Raw genomic sequence first — 19010 nt, 5'->3', positions numbered from 1 at the left:
CATCGATCATAAACAATGTTGATCTGTCTACATTCGTGAAACCATTAAGTATTTTAAAACATTCGATCAGTTTTCCTCGGAGGCAACGTTTCTTAAGAGAGAACATGTTAAGCCTTTCTTCGTAGGATTTGTTGCGCAAGGAAGGGATCATTTTCATTGCCCGACGCTGAACACCTTCTAATTTAGCAATATCCTTTGCATGGTGGGGAGACCAAAACTGTACCGCATATTCCAAGTGGGGTCTGACTAAACTGTTGTAGAGCGGGAGTATTACATCTTTATTCTTGAATACAAAGTTTCTTTTAATGAAGCCCAACATTCTGTTCGCTTTATTTGCTGCATCGATGAGAGAGAGAGAGAGAGAGAGAGAGAGAGAGAGAGAGAGAGAGAGAGAGACATACATACAACAGCTGTTTTATTATCTTTTAAAGTAACGGAAGCAGCTCAAGGGCAGAGAAGGCCAGAGAGAGAGGGAAGCAAGGCACGGCAGACAACTTACCTGACACGTCGAGGAGGATCACCATGTCTTTGGGGCTGCTGGCGGCTTGGATGTACCAGGAGCGCAGGCGGGCGTCATACAGGTCTGGGTCCTTCTCGTCCATCACCCACTCGGAAGCTGTGGGAGGTGAAAAATGCAGTCATGTGCTTATAAGCTCATGCTCGGCCACCCTAGTAAGTATGCTTTAACAAACTCATTCTCAGCTACCATAGTAGGTAGGTATCCTCTAACAAACTCTGGTTATTTTGGGGCAGGTAGGACCATTAATCTCAGTACTGGAAGTCTAGGCATTTTGGAGCAGGTACCACAAGTCACAGTACCAGAAGTCTAGGTATTTTGGGGCAGGTACCATATTAATCTTAGTACCAGAAGTCAACGTATTATGGGTTAGGTACCGTTAATCTGAGTATTGGGAATTCATGTATCTTTTTATCGTCGGCAAACCTACTGATGATTCAAGTCAAGACACAGCCACACCCTCTCACCCGGGTACTGCCTGAGGAAGCCCGTGGATGAGCCGAAGTACTGCCAGGACAGCGTGGGATCCAACTCATAGTTCGACTTGAATGTTCGGTCAAGGCGGCCCGACCACCTGATGGCGTTGATGACTTCAGGCGCTGAGAAAGAGAGAAAGAAAAAATCATTAACAAATTAGTCATAGAAACAATCACTGCAGATAAAAATAGCTTGCCTAATGTAGTTTATATCTGCATCAATGCCTTATAGATATTGGATTGAATGAAACAGGAAGGCAGAGGGAAAATTAAACAATGGAGGTTATCAGCCATTCTTCAACCAATCTTATGAAATGATACAGCTTCAGAGGGGGAAATTAAATTCACTCAATTTCGAGGAAAGACGCATAACTGATATTAAACCATAAAATGTGTTTGTGTGTGTGTGTGTGTGTGTGTGTGTGTGTGTGTGTGTGTGTGTGTGTGTGTGTGTGTGTGTGTGTAATAATAATAATAATAATAATAATAATAATAATTGGTTTATTTCGGAAATTGCAGCCGTTAGGCTGAAAATGTACATATATGGTAATAAAGAGTAACTATAAAAAAAGTACAGTATGAAAGGGGTGTGGGGGTTGGTAATTTATATTAAGTGAGGGAAAGTTGTGATGATGCTTGAGGGGTGAGGAGGTGGAGGAGTGCGGTGTGGTAGAGCGATGTGGCGGGAAGGTTGCTTGCTTCTATGATTAAACCCTCCCTGTAGAGGGGGAACGGGCCTTTGGCCGTAAAGGCAGCCCGGTCAGGGAATTCAAGACGATTGAAGACTCGTAGCGGGTGTAGCGGGTGTAGAGGACGCCTCCGCCGGCAGGTGCCCAGCGGAGACACTAGCTGCGCGGGGCAACCCGTAGCTCGTAGCTGATCTTTTCCCGAGAGAGAGAGCGAGAGAGAGAGAGAGTTTTCGCATTTTTTTATTAGTTTCTTTATCCCCTCCCTCCCACTGACGCTTTCCGTTCATCGGGTGCTTTACTGAGAATGCCCTCTGGTATAATTTTGTATTAATTAATAAAATATAATGGTCTTCTGTTTCTGAGCGAGTAACTGTATATAAATGCAAATCATGCTGCTCTAAACTATGCCAGATATCTTTACACTTCGACAGTTTTCCTACATGAAATTTCTGAGAATCTAACGGCTCCTTAGTAATATGGTGATTTACATTCAGTTCCAGCTACGAATTAAAGAACCTTGTCTTTCTTATCTGGGTAGAAGCCGGCGCGAACTCTGTGTCCTTTTGAGTGCCGATCTATAAATAGGTACCTGAAGAAACCCGGAGAAAGGTAAAGTCCGGCCCGTATACGTCCCTGACTGGCTGGATGAAAGGAGCTTGGAGTTATGAGTAAGGAGGGAGGGTGAGGGAAAGGGTGGGACTCCTGGACCAATTTAGTGTACGATGACTTTTATTTTACTGTAAATGGTAGCTTAGATGTCATGGACGGTTCCACGGCCAAAGGTTACGGAGTCCGATGCTCAGTGTGCGGCTTTGACCTTACTTGCCGCACGTGACGGGAGTAACAGTGCAACCCTTCCAACCGGCATTTAGCAAACAATTATAACAACAGAGACAGTGTTCTTGTTCAAATACTCGCTTGTCCTCGTGTATTTTTTAACGCCGTTGGTATTGCGCCTGCAATTATGTAAATGCTTTCCTCGGCAATGTTACTGTGATGGCGACGGGGCAAGCCGGTAATTAGCTCATACCTGGTCACACGAGCGGTTTATCTTGGCAATTTTATCACCGATCTCGAGAATTTTGCCGCCGGCTGCCCCGGCTAATCCAATACACGGCTTGTATTCTTGAAATGGGGGAGGATGATCATCCGTGTCTTGTATTCCCAATACTGAGAACGCTTTGATGGAAACATGGTTTCACCTCATACATTACTAAGACCATACTGAAGTAATGCAGATGGAATTTGCATATAAAAGGCAATAAATCATATTAAAAAGTATGGCATACAAATGTGGTGCCGTGGAAAAGACTGTTCCAGACTCCTCAGCTGAGTGTACACTACGTTGACCTGAACGCTCCACTCTTGCTGCTGCCTCCTCCTCCTCTCATTTTTTTTTTACAATGGCAAATACAAAATATGTGTGGAACCGAAACTCTGAGGCCTTACTCCCAGAGTTTGTACGGGAGAAGAGGATTCTATGGGACCCAAAGGATGCTTTGTACTACAAGACAAAGCTCAGACAGCCCACCAAACTAAACCTCCTATCACCGGCGTGAAAAAGTGCAGCAAGTCAGAGCCCAAAAGGGGACGTGGAGGTGGTATTATTATCATCATCGCCTTGCTGCAGATCAGAGGCACAGCTGTTAATGGGAACCTCTGCAGAATCACCAGATGAGCCGCAAGGAGTCACACTTCCTCTCCTAGAAGAATTTGACCGTCGTGTCCAAGCTAGAATGTGGGACGATTTCTGTTAACCTTCTTTACTTGCCTCTTAAATATGAACGCTTAAAAAAAGGTTTGGTATGAGTTGAAGATGTATAAAGTGAGCGTGGGGAGACTCCGGAATTAGACCCAATCTACGAGAACCCGGGTTGTGTAGACGCTCCTTTTGGATTTTCTTTTCTTCACGGTCGCCATGCCTCTCAGGTCTCGAGGTTCCCACACCAAGTCGATCTCTCTAACCACCGGGCGGGAAAATTAATCTTTCACTCTTTCTCACTCCTCCCCGGGAGGCCGAGACATCCTTCCCGAATTCCTCCCTGCGTTTCCTCTCACCCCAACTTTTCTCCATCATGTCCCGTTACGCAACTCTTTGGAGTGGTTCCTTTATCTCCTCGCCTGCAGTTTCATGCACTTTCTAAATTCTATTCCCTTCTCTCTCACTCCTCTCCACACTCTCCGTGCTGCCTCCCTTGTCCTCTTCCTATTCAAACACCTAATCACCTGCCCTGCACGCCAGCTATCAACCATGTGCTCAGGTGAATCGTAAGTAATAACCACTAAAAAATACACTTCTTGAAAATTACTAGAACAAAAGTCGTGGCGTACAGCACTGAAAACTACTGAAGAAAGTGCCAAGGTCAATATATATGCTGTTTAAATTGCAAACAACATACGAGGGCAAATTTTTTTTTTCACATCACCTCCCTCGTGAACTATAGTATCTACTTACCCTCAAAAATTACCTTTATAAGGGGAAGAAGGAGGCGCGTGATGAGAAACACTGAAGCAAAAAAGATACAAAATAGTGTGGTGAGGATGCTGCGGTGAATGTCGTGTGTCTGTGTGTGTGTGTGTGTGTGTGTGTGTGTGTGTGTGTGTGTGTGTGTGTGTGTGTGTGTGTGTGTGTGTGTGTGTGTGTGTGTGTGTGTGTGTGTGTGTGTGTGTGTGTGTGTGTGTAAATTCAAACCCTTCCTCACTGTCACCCGTCCTCCTCACTCTCGCTTGCTACTTCCATTTCCATCCCGTCCCCTTATTTTCGCCTCCTCCTCCTCTCTTTTCTCTCCTGCAGTTGCCGGCTCAGCGTCGCGCAATTTTTCTCGCTATACTTTGCGCTGGTCGTAAGTCTCGGCTAAGAATGGTTATTACGGCATAACTCAATCCTTGGCCGACCTCTTGTTTTCCCCTCCTGCCTCTGCCACTGCTGCTTCCCGCTGATGCACTGAACGGAGAGCTGTTTGTTACCTCCTTCCTTAGTCTGTTTGTCTCTTTGTTCTTTTAACCTGAATTTCTAGGTAACTTAATGAACTGAAAGGTGTCTGCTACCTTTTCCCCTTTAGCCTGTTCGTCTCTGTACTTTTAAAATTATCTTCTCGGCAACTTAATGAACTGAGAGTTGTTTGTTAACTCTTTTCTTTAGTCTTTTTGATCGGTATTTTCAGAAGCTTCTGGCCCTCACATCAACTATTTCCAAAGGCCAAAAAATAGATGAATCGGGTTCTAAAGAGTGTTTTTTGTTTACGTTCATGGTACAGAAGAATGGTCAACCTATTACCAGGGTCATAAAACTATCCCTGAAAATGCCCCAAACTCCTACGAAATGTAAGAATACGGCCCTTTGTCTCCCCGTCCTTATTCTGAGCGGATTCTCATGGGTTTTAGGGACTGATATTACACGGTATCATTTTAAGGGCACTAACTACATACTACCATATATATTTTATTTTATACTATATTTTAGATCAACAAGCAAAAAAAAAAAATCTTTAAACTCGTTCGCTTTGCAATATTAAGTTTGCCTTGCCTTCTCTTAGCCGATTCTGCTTCTTAGTTTGCCATGGATATAAATAGACAGATAGAGATAAATAGATAGATTGATAGAGATAGATAGATAGATAGAGATAGATAGATAGAGAGAGAGAGAGAGAGAGAGAGAGAGAGTGGGTGAAGGGGTGAGGGGGGGTAGAAATTCACACAAGCATCCCCTTAGCGCATGCCGTCCCGCCCCCTGCATTGCGCTACCCCTATAAGCGTGTTACTCAACTGTGATTGGAAGGAAGGCTGCACGGAGGACCTGAACGGAGGCTACACTGAGAGAGGCCGGGTATCGATTGGGACCTACTGTTGTGGTGCTTACGGGGAAGGTGGGAGATGAGGAAGACAACTCAAACGGAGGCTGTCTCGGAAATAAAGCTGTATATAGACAGGCTTCAAAGGAGATGAATTAAGACGAACATAGAAGATGGAATTCAAGGTAAAAGGTGTGGTTAAGAGAGAGAGAGAGAGTAAAGACTTTACAGTAGATGAGGTTAGTTACTCAGTTTCATGTTAAAGATAACTTACTTGACCGGGATAAACACATGAAAGTATTTACGAACACCTATTTCTAACGTACGTCAGTTTTTTTTAGCGCTGAATTAGTATTTGTTAACAGTTATGTGGCTACGATGGCTTTTTAATTCCTTTTATGGGGACGGAATTAGTTAGAAGCTGACATATTACAAAGGCAGTCGTAGGGTGGGATAATATAAAAAAAAATCAATAACTAACCCAACCCGCACCCTTATAAAATTGTGGAATGACTGTGTATTGGAATGTCCCGTTGATATTTCTTCAGGATGACGTTCGTATACACACGGTAGAGCCAACCCTAACTATAATAGCAGTATGTGTGTGTGTGTGTGTGTGTGTGTGTGTGTGTGTGTGTGTGTGTGTGTGTGTGTGTGTGTGTGTGTGTGTGTAGCAGTTTGTTGGGCTCCGGTGCCCTCGTTGATTTCCTGCTCAATAAAGTGAGCAAACAGATGGCACGGCGGCCCATAAACAGAGCCGTCTCTCAGCCCATAACGGAGGAGGAGGAGGAAGAAGAGGAGAAGGAGGAGGAGGAGGAGCAAGAGGAGGAGGAGGAGGAGACCAAAGTCAACTCATGAATCCCGCTTCGGTCCTCGCTCCAACGATGCCTCGAGAGTACAGTGGCGGTGAGGAGGGACGAGGAGCTTCCTTCGTGGCCTCGGGGGTTGAGCCATTGCTAGTGAGGTAAGGGAAAGAGTGCCGGCGAGCCTGTGTAGGTGCCGCGCCCGGGAGCATATTCCCAATCTCTCTACGGGTATGTGGTCCCTGAGTGAAGACGCTCGGTTGTAGCTTCGAAACTAACCACGGAAAATACTCTCATTGTGATTCCTGCTCAAAATTACCGTAGATTACTCCTAAACCTAACCTAACCTAATCTGACTTGTACAGAGAAGGGAAATACGCCCTCGCCCTTGAAGCTGGTGAATATCAATACACATGTACCACATATCGTTGCTTAACCTCACTTCTGTTTAATCGGGCACTAAGAACGAGCGATAAAGGCCGTACCGTTATATTCTTATTTGGTCTTGTTGAAGGAAAGAAATATTGAGAGGGTTTCTCGAACCTAGCGCGGCGTGATGAGGGCCGGACACAAAGGACCACTGGTTTCACGGCGTGGAGAGCGTAGGCAGCTTTAAGTCTGATACACTTGCCGCGCGGAGTAAAGCAGAGGATGCACCTTATTACATAACGGGTGTCCGCACTACACATTAACCTTCTGCCTATCTAAAGGATCTATCACGCCTCTAAACGAAATAGGATAAAAGAGTTTCCTTGATCCAAAATTACCAGCACACGTCACCTTCTATCCGTCTCTTAGTTAAATAAAAGAAAAGTAAGTTCCCTAGACCTCAAATTACTAGCACACGACACCCTCTATCCGCCTCTATATGAAGTAGAAGAGATAGAAAGTTCCCTACACCCCAAATTACAAGCACACGCCACCTTCTATTCGCCTCTAAATGAAATAGAAAAAGAGAAAGCTCCCTTGACCTCAAATTGCTACCACACGTCACCGTCTATCCGCCCACCTAAAGAATCAATCACACCTCTACATGAAACAGAAGAAAAGACAACTTCCTAGACCCCAAATCACTACCACACGACATCACCGTTATGTATTCAGCACTATATTATTATAAAGACAAGAACGCAGCAATAATCCACAAGCTATACACAGGCTGGAAGTGGACGGCGGGGAGACGCAAGCACAGGAAACATTCGAAGTCCACTGCGTTGTTTGATTTGAGGAGAACCAATACAACAAAGCTACTCCCCTGTTCTGGTTCCATGATATTGCTTCAGTGAATAGTAAATGACAGTTTCTGAAGCGATCGGCACAGCACATTCTATACAAGGAATGAGGTGATGCCATTGCGTGGAAAATCTAAAAAAACGTGAAATAATGAATCAGTTAGGCCTCGAGAAAATCATTATTAAATTGTTGAGGTTACTTTGCGCCGTAATTTCGATCACTTTTGGTTTTCTTTCCAGGTTCAATGTTCCTTCTTTCCTTCCCGAGTCCTTCCCTTTTCCGGCCTCCACAATCCTCTCCTCTTTCCTCCTCCCTTCAGGCCACATCACCACAGACGTCTTGCTATTTTCCGATCCAGCCGCCACTGGGACAAATCCCTCTTCCCATCTCAACACTTTTTCCGCTGTGTGAACACATACCTGTCCCCCCAACCCCACCCCACCCCCACCTCACCCCACTTTTTCCCTTTCAAGCACAAGCCCTTCCCCTCACTCCTTTCTGCCTTTCTTTCTTTTCTTTTAGCTTATTCACTGTGCATTTCTTTACCTTGCTCTTTGTTATTCATTTATTTACTGGCACACAGTCACACACACTTTTTTTTTTTTTACATCATCGTGTCCATCTTGCATCTTACCTTTCATTCTTTTCTTATGGCTTATTCATTGTGCATTTCTTACCTTTTATCTGTGTTAACTATTTATTTACCTGCACACACATACTTATTTATTTATACATCATCGTGTCCATCATCCCTTTTACCTTTCTTTTTTTTTTGTCTTATCCAGTGTGCATTTCTCATCCTTGATCTTTTCTATTCATTTATTTATGTGCGCGCGCACATCTTTTGATTTTACATCAGCGTCTCCATCTCGGCTTTTACCTAATATTCTTATCCTTTCCTCCTCCAGTGCGACTCTGCGATGCATTATACAAATACAACACTCCATTACCCTAAAAACATTATCGAACCATCCCTCAATATGAATAAAGATGGTTGACTTCTCTCTCTCTCTCTCTCTCTCTCTCTCTCTCTCTCTCTCTCTCTCTCTCTCTCTCTCTCTCTCTCTCTCTCTCTCTCTCTCTCTCTCTCTCTCTCTCTCAAGAACACCAGCACTTGTGTAACACCTGTGTTCTGGGGGTATTGCCATCCAGAGACCTTGACTTTGGTTACGATTTTTATTAGGTGGAGTACCGTTTAGCAGCAGGACCCAAACAAACAAACACACACACACACACACACACACACACACACACACACACACACACACACACACACACATACCTGTTACAAAACCTCACACGAGCTTAATGTCACAATGTTTACAACTTCCCTCTAAATTTTGTGACCATGTCTTCCATCTTCGCTTCCAACGGTACAAAAGGCAACTAGTTATCACCATTTATCAATAATAATTTCTTTATCAGCTCTCTCCACTGAAATAGAAAAAAAACCCATTCATTAAAGAGCTGTTTGTTATTATTATCATTATTTTTTTATTGGCGTTTTCTGCGAACTTTATAATTTCTTTATTTTAACGAAGAATCTAGTTTTCTTTCCGCCTTTTCAATGTGGCTCAATTTACACGTATTATTCTTTTCCCATCTTTTTTCCATCCTTTTCGTGAGAACTCGTAACAAAGCGGTACACAGAAAAGCTGTCTAAAGAAGCTTCCTTTGGTTTCCTCTCCTCCATCACATGTTTCCCAAAACAGACAATATAAACACCGGTAGCAGCCTCTCCCTCCCCCCAACTTCCGCCGGCTTGGGTCACAGCGTGATTAGGTGGAGCAAGAGGCAAAGGTTCGGAGGTTATATGAGCTCCCTCTTGCCACTGTAATTTCAAGAAAGGCATTTCCACTATTTCTTGTTTCTGCTGCTTGTTTGTCCTCTGCAGCCTGCCTCACGACATTCCAGGTTTTATCTTTACATTTGTTATTTAGTCTTTTTTTATATATTTATCAACTTATTTGCTTTTTATTTACTTCTTTACTTTTTTACTGCTTTACTTCTGAGTAGTGATATTTATATTTACTCCCATATGCTTCAGCTGTGTCCCATAATATTTCCCTTCTGATCTTTGAAGTCATTTATATCCTTCAATCATTATCCAGGAATTGTTGTACCATAGTTTCTTGAGACATTTCATATTCGTAGATTAATTAATTATTTTTCCCTTACTGCACACAAAGTTTTCCACAAAATTGAATATATCCGAGTTTTTCATTCTTATTTGGCTCATCTTTCTCTAGTTTCCAGCCCTCCTCTGCCCCTCCCTCAAGTCGTCTTCCCGGTCACCACCGCTACCACCACCACCACCAGCATGTTCCTTTCCTCCTCCTTCTATTCCTCCTTCTCCTCCTACTCCTACTCATCCATAATTTCGTCCTCCTCTTCAAAGCCCCATTTTATTTCCCTTATATACGAAAAAGGCCCAGAGAGGCAAAGGCAACAACGGGCAGTCACTAACACACCTCTCGCTTTACAATCTGCAGGCGTGTAACTCGTCTACGTTTACTCGCGCTCTTGAAAAATATTACCTGAACGGCCACGTATATATGCAACAATATCCAGTTTAATCAATGAACTAGTATTCCTTTCATATTTGTAAAGGTGTGTGTGTGTGTGTGTGTGTGTGTGTGTGTGTGTGTGTGTGTGTGTGTGTGTGTGTGTGTGTTGCAAGAGAGTGCAATATCAGGGAGGTCAGGAAGGTTATAGGGCAGGCAGAGAGGCAGCCCCGAGGTTTATTAAACGCAATCCTTGGCTAATATTCCTTAGATTTTTCTGCGTGGAGAGAAACAACCAGAAGGCACGCTCAGTAGGGCTGGCAGGGTGGTGTGTGTGTGTGTGTGTGTGTGTGTGTGTGTGTGTGTGTGTGTGTGTGTGTGTGTGTGTGTGAGAGAGAGAGAGAGAGAGAGAGAGAGAGAGAGAGAGAGAGAGACACACACACACACACACACACACACACACACACACACACACACACACACACACACAAGGAAGCGAAACACAACACTCCTGAACGAACATGCCGAGAATAATGGCCACAACGCTACAATAACTCGTGTAAGAACAAACTAATTATCTAACGCCGATACGAATCAGTGGCGGCGGTGAAGTTGGTGTCAGTCTGAGTGCGTGACTGACGTGCTCAATACCAACGCCGTGATGGTGAAGGCTCGCAGAAAAGGTTATGGCTGCATATCCTACGAGGAGCCTCTACACTCTAGGGCAGGGCCTTTAAACTTTCCTTGATGCGACCGACTTTTATATTAGAGATTGTTAGTTAGTTCGCCATCACTACTCTGACTGTCAGGAAAAGAAACGACTTTTGAAAATTACAAAGATTTATAAAAATATCAATTTTTTATTTCAACAGTTTTTCGTTTCCGTTCCTCGCCCCAAATTTTCACCGTTTTATTTTCTAGATATGAATACTGTACTCTATTCAAGCAAAGTGTGGCACAGTCACTCGTGCTAAAAATGTTTGTATTTAGCAACAAAGCAACACTGCAGTTTGCTACGCACAGTTGTCAACAACTTTCTGGAGTTTCCGCAACATATTCTTGGTTAAACACAAAATGGCGACATTAGTTCAAAACATAGTCTTAGGAGGGTTCCCGTCACATTTAGCACCAGCAGACTGAGCAGAAGCTTCAAAAGACGGAAAAATCAGAAATGAACAAACGTCGCTTCCAAATTTCTAATGCCTACACAAAAAGTCTACGGACAAACCCAGCCACGTTTACATTACTAAGCGGCTCCCGAAGTGCGTAAGCTCTTGACATACCCCTGATTGTATTATAGTGCATCCTAAAACGCATCTATTCATTCCAAAATGCAGTTACATCGATTAGACATCAAAGACTAGTCACGTTGATCAAATAGCAAATGGAAAAAAAATCAGCCTTCCCCCAGGTTTGACTTGCCATATGTGTAACAAGAGTTGAGATCAACCCTTTCAACTTTTCTCTGCCTTCATCCACCGCGCTTCGTAATCCTCCAATACTTTGTTCCCTTTCCTCTCTTCCTCCCTTCTCGTAATCTGTGTGTCGCTTCAGGCCCGAATCATAATGCCGGATTAAGACACCCGAAGGAGAATCACCAGCTGGGAAGCTTATCAAGGATTCATCTTCAAGGGAACCACATACGCTGCTCCGTCTTCCTTTGGCTTCTTGGTCTTTTTTCACCCCGCTAGAGTAAAATGAATAAAATGCTATACTGCGCATCTATGTACCCAGAGTTACATCGAGACTTAACAAATGATAAGAAAATCGAACTTCTCTCTTCTAAATGCATTACTGACTCACTGATAAGAACTGTTACATAACTTTGAGAGAGAGAGAGAGAAGAGGAACATGGGAGACGGATGAAGGAGGTATATTAGTAGAAGTGGCTGAGGTGTTGTTGTTGGTGGTGATGGTGGTGGTTGTGCTAGTGGAGGTGGTGGTGATGGTGCTGGCGGCGATGCTGGTGTACCGGGCACGACCCCTCAGTAGGCAGTAAACGTGCTTAGTTAGGTCATTCGTCCGGCTAATCCCTCTGAGTGCCACGAGACTGCCTATAAGTTCCACGATAATTCCTTCAGCTCCTCATTATTTCGAAGTGGTCGCCGCGAGTAAGGGGCATCGGCGCGCGACGGCAGTATTGATGGCGTTGGGAAACACTAATAACTCACCTATGCTTATAAAGAAAACAAATGAGACGTCGGGAGAAGAACTGGCGTAAGGGACAAAGACAGTTTTTTTTTCTAGTTTGCACTGGGAAAGGCAGACTACACATCCCAATTAGAAAAAGAAATTAGCTAAAAGGAAAAAGTGACCTTGTATCTAGTGTACAAAGAGTTGCTTTACACTTTCTACTTATATCTTATTCTTCCTGGGTGGGATGTGAAGTCTGGCCTGTCTTTCTTAATGCAAACTAGAAAAAAAATGGCTTTAGTATTTTCAAACATATCAACGCCTCAGTACCCCTATTTACTTTGATAAGCCTTTCGTAGAAGTTGCTGGAATTTCCATGGACTGTGTTGTGATACTGGCGATAGTTTTACACGGCTTCCGCATCTTGAACGGGAAAAGCACCCTGGAAAACCCGAGTAATCTTTTCTGTGGCCTAAGGAAATAGTCGTTATAGGAGACCGATAGTTTTACACGGCTTCTGTATCTTGCAAGAGAAAAACACGCATGAAAACCCGATTAATCTTCTCTTTGGCCTTAGGAAATGGTCATAATGGAAGACCGATACGTTTATGAATATGGACCCTTGTTCTTTACGCCCCTGCTCCTCCGGTCGCCTCAAATGTCAACAAGTTACATGGAGAAACATCCAAACAATTCAAACTCATTGCATAATTTTTAACCCTCTCGCCGTAAGATGGTTGACATACACACACACAAAGACTCTTCCGGGATCAACATTCTTCTAACTTTGAGGGTAATTTTTCGTTCTCTAGGCCTTCTTCAAACCAGTTACATCTATTTTTCTTTCACTTGGTTCGTGGAATTAAGACAACTCTCTTTTATTTTGTCTGGCTTCCACCTGTCATGTCAAATGCGCATTCTTTACCTGGTCTGAGCCTCCCATGCCACCTTATTACCATGCCTTCCCCTCTGTTCACCTGTCCACCTACTTACCTGGCCGTCCCTTCCACTTCCCCTTTCCCTCTCCCTCATAAATCTCCAATGAGGAAAGGTATGTATGTTTTTTTAGTGGGTCAGTGCTTATGGCAGGAATGTTATGAGCGATGGTGAAAGATGAAAATTAGTTCTTCAGTTTCTCTTTTATCCATTTTTCTCTCTCTCTCTCTCTCTCTCTCTCTCTCTCTCTCTCTCTCTCTCTCTCTCTCTCTCTCTCTCTCTCTCTCTCTCTCTCTCTCTCTCTCTCTCTCTCAATAACTGCAATTCCTCTTTGATCCTCAGCCGCCGTCTCTCTCTCTTTCTTTCTTTCTTTCCTTCCCTCTACGCACTACTTTCTCTCGCGTTCTTTTCTCCTCCGCACATTCTCTCTCTCTCTCTCTCTCTCTCTCTCTCTCTCTCTCTCTCTCTCTCTCTCTCTCTCTCTCTCTCTCTCTCTCTCTCTCTCTCTCTCTCTCTCTCTCTCTCTCTCTCTCTCTCTCTCTCTCTCTCTCTCTCTCTCTCTCTCTCTCTCTCTCTCTCTCTCTCTCTCTCTCTCTCTCTCTCTCTCTCTCTCTCTCTGGATGGCTAAGAACCCGTCAACCTCCTACTGTCTTTCTAAGAGTTCATCAAATCATCCTTTCATCTCCTTCCTACCCGGCACCACCCTATCTCTCTCTCTCTCTCTCTCTCTCTCTCTCTCTCTCTCTCTCTCTCTCTCTCTCTCTCTCTCTCTCTCTCTCTCTCTCTCTCTCTCTCTCTCTCTCTCTCTCTCTCTCTCTCTCTCTCTCTCTCTCTCTCTCTCTCTCTCTCTCTCTCTCTTATTTTATTTTGTAGTCTTTTTTGATTATTTTTACAGCATTGTTCAGCATAGTACATTGTTGTCATCATTACGTAAGTTTGTTTCGTCTCCTATGTATTTTTTTTTTTAGTTCCGCTTTCTGTTCAATTTCGTTCAGTGTTTCATTTTCAATCCCCGTTCTTCCCTCCCATTTATCTTCTCTTGCTTTCTACGCCACGATTAATCCTTTCATGCTTTTTTTTATTTATTTCCCTCTTTCTCTCTCTTCCTCGCTTACCTACACTCCCTTCTCGTTTTCCTCTTTTTAGTTTCCATTTTCGAACGTTCAAGCTCCCTTTCCATCTTTTTTTTTTTTTTTAGTTATCGTACCAAAAACTTTATCGCCCTTTTCGAAGTCTGGCGATTATGAATGACGGCGGCGATCTTCAATACTACATAATCTCGGACATTACTAGAATACGCCTTTTCAGCTCCACATCCGTTCTTTGATTTAACACCATGCTACATTTTCGTCAAAAACTCTTGCATCCTCGACCTGCATTTAACTTAACCTTCTTCTTTTTACGTCCAATTTCACTTCGCTCAAATATCGTTTTACTCTCGTCGTCGCCCCCAGTCTTGTTATTTTTGCCTTTCATTACATTTTCATCAACTCTTCTTCCATCCTCGTGCTGCATTTAACTTAACTCTTTTTTTACGTCCAACTTCACTTCGTTCAAATATCGTTTCACTCTCGTCGTCCCCAACTTGTTACTTTTACGTTTCACTTTTTTTTTTTTTGCCTTTTCCTCCTTCCCCTTGAAACGTTCTCCTCCCTCTTCCCTCCTGCTTTTCCCTTTACTCCGTCATACGCTCTTTTCATCTCACTTCTTTCACAATTTCACGCCCCTCACCGCTCGCTCTTTATTGATCTTTCCACTTTTACACTACTCCTTGCACCTGCTATACCTTTCATGTCTTAATAATCTTAGATGTCATTTTATTTTACCTTCTATTCTCTTCCGTTTCACTCCTTCACTTCTTTACTTTCCCTCTTTTCGCCGACACTCAATAATATTACACGTCATTTTACTTTCTATTCTCCTCCGTTTTACTCCTTCACTTCTTCTTTACTCTCTTTTCTTTCCCTTCACTCAGTACTATAAGATGTCATTTTACTTTCTATCCTCCTCCGTATAACTCGTTCGCTCCTTTACTTTCTTTCCCATGTCTCCTTTACCCTCATTTACTTTCCTTCGCCTACACTTACAGTCACCCTTCTCACTGTTCTCCATCCACTCTTCTAACCTCCTCGTTTCTCAATACTCTTCGCATGTTATTTTACCTTCCACCCTCTTCCTTTCGCCCTTTTACTTAAGTCGCCTGCCCTTTCCGTCACCATCTTGACTGATTTCCGCTCTCCTCCTTCACCGTCTCACTTGGTATATTCATAATCACCTTACTCGTTTCTGCGTTATTATATCCCTCCACCTCTTTACTAACCTTCATTATTTCTATACTGCCCACTTAATAAAATGAGGACATCACATCCTTTTTTCCCACTATTCATCCGCGCGCGTAACTCAGCCAAGAAAATTTCTTTATCAGATTATCCAAGCGAGTAAAGGCTCTTGTCTTTTGTCTCGGAGGCGGAATGACCCCGGAGTTGCTCGGTATCTGCCACGGTCAGCCGCGCATCATTCACTCCTCATTTCCCACTCTCCTTCTCCTTGCTCTCATCCTTTCCGCCTTCCCGTTCTTATCCTCTTGACATCATCTTCAACCGCTCTTGCCGTCATTCGTTTTCAGCTTCTTTATGAGTAATTTCCCCGTGTTTCTGTTTTTCTGCCGTGTTCTTGGTCTTTTTTTATTACGTTTATGCTTCTCGGCCTCATCAGTCGTTCTTGCCATCATTCGTTTTCAGCTTTTTTCTCTTCCTCATTTTTCATTACATTTATACTCCTCACCTCTGCACCCTTGTTAATACAGCTGGGGTATGGCTTGACAGCACATGGTGAATAATAACAACATTCCACTAGGTGCGTGGTGGTCAAAAGGTTAGCTTTTCGGAATGTCCATTTACCTGGCGCCTTTTTTCAACCCTCGTATAGGGCAGGTGAGGCTTATCCAACTTCTCACCTGAAATATAAAACAACTGCATGTGTGGTATATCCACCTTGTCTCACCTGCATTACAAGACTACTTTCGTTATTTAGGGAAGCGTTGCACTGGTGTCCTGAACAATAAAGCGACCATAAAAGTGTACGGGAGTGATGGGGAATAAATTCAATAAATAAGACGGAAAGAAGGACAGTGGCAAACCTCCCCAGCTTTAGTGCCTGTCCATATTCATTACTGCCAACGTTAGTCAATGAAGCTGCCGAGTCACGGGAAAACCCCTGCCGCTGGAGGTTCCCCGGAAATCAATGTGACGCATTCCGCGCCGGTGAGTGTACAGCAACAACGTGAACGAGTGCCGGGGCGGAGGGGGGGAGGGGGGGGGAGGAGCTGAGGCCAGGCTAGCGTGTGAAGACCAGAGGGCGGCGTCTATCCCTGAGACCTAGACTTAGCTGCTTAGAAAGAAAATAAAAGAGGGACTCGCGGCTCGCCTACTCTCTACACTACTTAACTCTACAATGTGCGTAACAAGTTCATTCAAGAGGAGAGTACCAAGACACCTCTCTACCCGAATTTGACTTCTCTTCTGGCCTCTCGTTCTTTATTTTCTTTAGTTCGGAGCAGCGTTTAATGGGTCTATTTGATACTGCTTTTTGTTTTTGCCGCTGAGTTGCTACTTTGCTGTATTTTTTTTTTTTTAATGTTGGCAAGTTTATTCCGTATAATACAAGAGTACTTCACAGCTATGAATCGCTGGCTAAGCCTTGAGGTTCACCTTTTTTTTCCTTTTCTGTCTCGGGGCCTCATACATTTCCATTATTTAAGGATGAAATACGCAAGATTTAGCACTGTTATTATTTGTGATTTAGTGGCGGCACTTACAAAGGTCGGTGTTGTTGGGCTGGGGTACATATGTTAGTGTGCGACGCATAATAACTTAAGCACTTCACCGCAGCTTTTGCTTCGTTTTCTTTCCTCCTTTTACTCCGTGCCTGTGTGTGTGTGTGGATGGTTGGCTTCCTTGGCCGTGTGGGTGCCGAGGCTCGAAGCGCGCTTGTTAAAGGGAGCCTTGGTGACTCAGCCTCCGGGAGGGGAATACAAGTAGAATGTGTTGCACGGGGATGGAGTTGACAGTTGTAATTACTTTGCGGTTTTTAGGTTTACACACACACACACACACACACACACACACACACACACACACACACACACACACACAGAGCGAGAGAGGGAATCCACATCAGCTTCTTCACCCAGTAATTCATCAACATTCACATCTCTTTAAGTCCAACATAGTAAATAAGACGCATTGAACCATATATCACTTCCCTGTAGAGATAATCGGGCATTTCCTCACAGATCTTTCCTCTTCGCACATTCATTCTTCATATTTTCTCCTTTCTCTCCCCTTTACAACCTCCTTTGCACCCCAACCGTCACGCAGTTCAAGAGAGTTTGCCCTCTAAGCTATAACCCCCTTCAACCCTCTATCCCTCTCCCTAACACCATCACCCTTTCCTCCTCCCCTTCTCTTTCTCTGGTCATAAATAGAGTCTGGGCCAGAAAACTACCGCCCTTTTGGCTTCGTTTCTCATCCATATGAATCGATTTAGCCCAAAACCTTCCCTTAGAGCCATAACACAAAGGAACACAAAGGAAGAACAAACAACAGCAGACCTGCTGGTCCTTACGAGGTTGTTTGTGACAAGCTACGCTAACTATCTAATCAAAGGTGGAAGATGAAGGACAGCAAAGGCGAAGGTTCCTCCCTACCCCCCCATCCCTCCAGCCAAAGCTGGCAGGAAAGGAAAAAGAACCATGCAGCATGGAAAAACTGCATAGAATTTATGTAGGAAAGAGGAAAGAACTACCATTACTGCTACCACTAACCGGGCGATAAAAGCGGACAAGGACACCAGTATTCGAAAGAACTTAACGTTATTACGACAATGAGTAATATCTTAGTTGCTGGTTGAATTCAAAACACTTGTCTAATCTATTCTTGAAGGCCGTAACTGTTGTACTATCAACGACATCACAAGGTAGAGAGTTCCAAACATTAACAACTCGATTGAAGAAGAAGTGTTTAGGTTCGTGCGACGAGAATCTTTTACCACTTATCTTCAAATTGTGATTTCTTCTTGTTCTATTTGATCGATCAATTGTAAAGTAATCTTCCGCATTAATATCACTGAATCCTTTGAACATTTTAAACAGTTCTATTAGATCGCCTCGCATTCTTCGTTTTGATAGGCTGAATAAATTTACTTCATATGACAAATTTCTCAACCTAGGAATCATCTTTGTTACTCTTCGTTGGACCCGTTCCAACTTTTCTATGTCTTTTCTGTAGTAGGGAGACCAAAACTGTACACAGTACTCTAGACGGGGTCGAACCAACGAATTAAACAGTTTTAATATTACTTTTTCCGATTTATTATTAAAGACTCGTCCGATGAAGCCAACCAATTTGTTTGCAGTTTTAACTACCTCTGAACAATGCTGACCGGGCTTTAAATCGCTTGATATAGTGATTCCAAGATCCTTTTCTTTACTTACTGCAGAAAGTTGTTGGCCATTCATTACGTACCGAACGCGATTGTTATTTTTTCCGATGTGCAACACTTTACATTTGTCAACGTTAAATTTCATTTGCCATTGATTGGCCCAACGTGCAAGTCGATCTATATCTGATTGTAAAGCTTCTTCGTCGAGTGTCGCAGTTACTTTACTAGCAAATTTTGTGTCATCAGCAAATTTTGATACTTTGCAAGTGAGCCCATCATCGATATCATTAACATAAATTAAGAAGAGCATGGGGCCAAGCACTGATCCTTGAGGTACGCCGCTTTTGACATCGAGCCAATTAGATGTAACACCGTTTAGAACTACTCTCTGTTTCCGCTCAGAGAGCCAGTCCGCAAGCCAATTGTGAACGTTACCCGAGATACCGTGCGCCAGTAGTTTGCTGAGCAATCGTTGGTGGGGGACCT

At 43.5% G+C, this 19010-nt stretch overlaps 1 protein-coding gene across 18 annotated transcripts in view; it reads right to left on the bottom strand.

Annotated features, from left to right (window-relative positions):
- The window catches only part of LOC127005223 (voltage-dependent calcium channel subunit alpha-2/delta-3-like), a 223061-nt gene that overhangs the window by 105593 nt on the left and 98458 nt on the right, over nt 1–19010 (bottom strand). For all 18 annotated transcript variants that reach the window (XM_050874057.1, XM_050873955.1, XM_050874027.1 and 15 more), the window contains exons 5-6: nt 985–1116; nt 500–616 (exon numbers count right to left, since the gene is read on the bottom strand). In XM_050874057.1, coding sequence (XP_050730014.1) covers nt 500–616; nt 985–1116 — 249 coding nt within the window. The remainder of the gene's footprint in view (nt 1–499; nt 617–984; nt 1117–19010) is intronic.

This window comes from Eriocheir sinensis, chromosome 3 (assembly GCF_024679095.1).
Source record: "Eriocheir sinensis breed Jianghai 21 chromosome 3, ASM2467909v1, whole genome shotgun sequence".
NCBI lineage: Eukaryota > Metazoa > Arthropoda > Malacostraca > Decapoda > Varunidae > Eriocheir > Eriocheir sinensis.
This window is presented reverse-complemented; position numbering and strand designations above follow the sequence as displayed.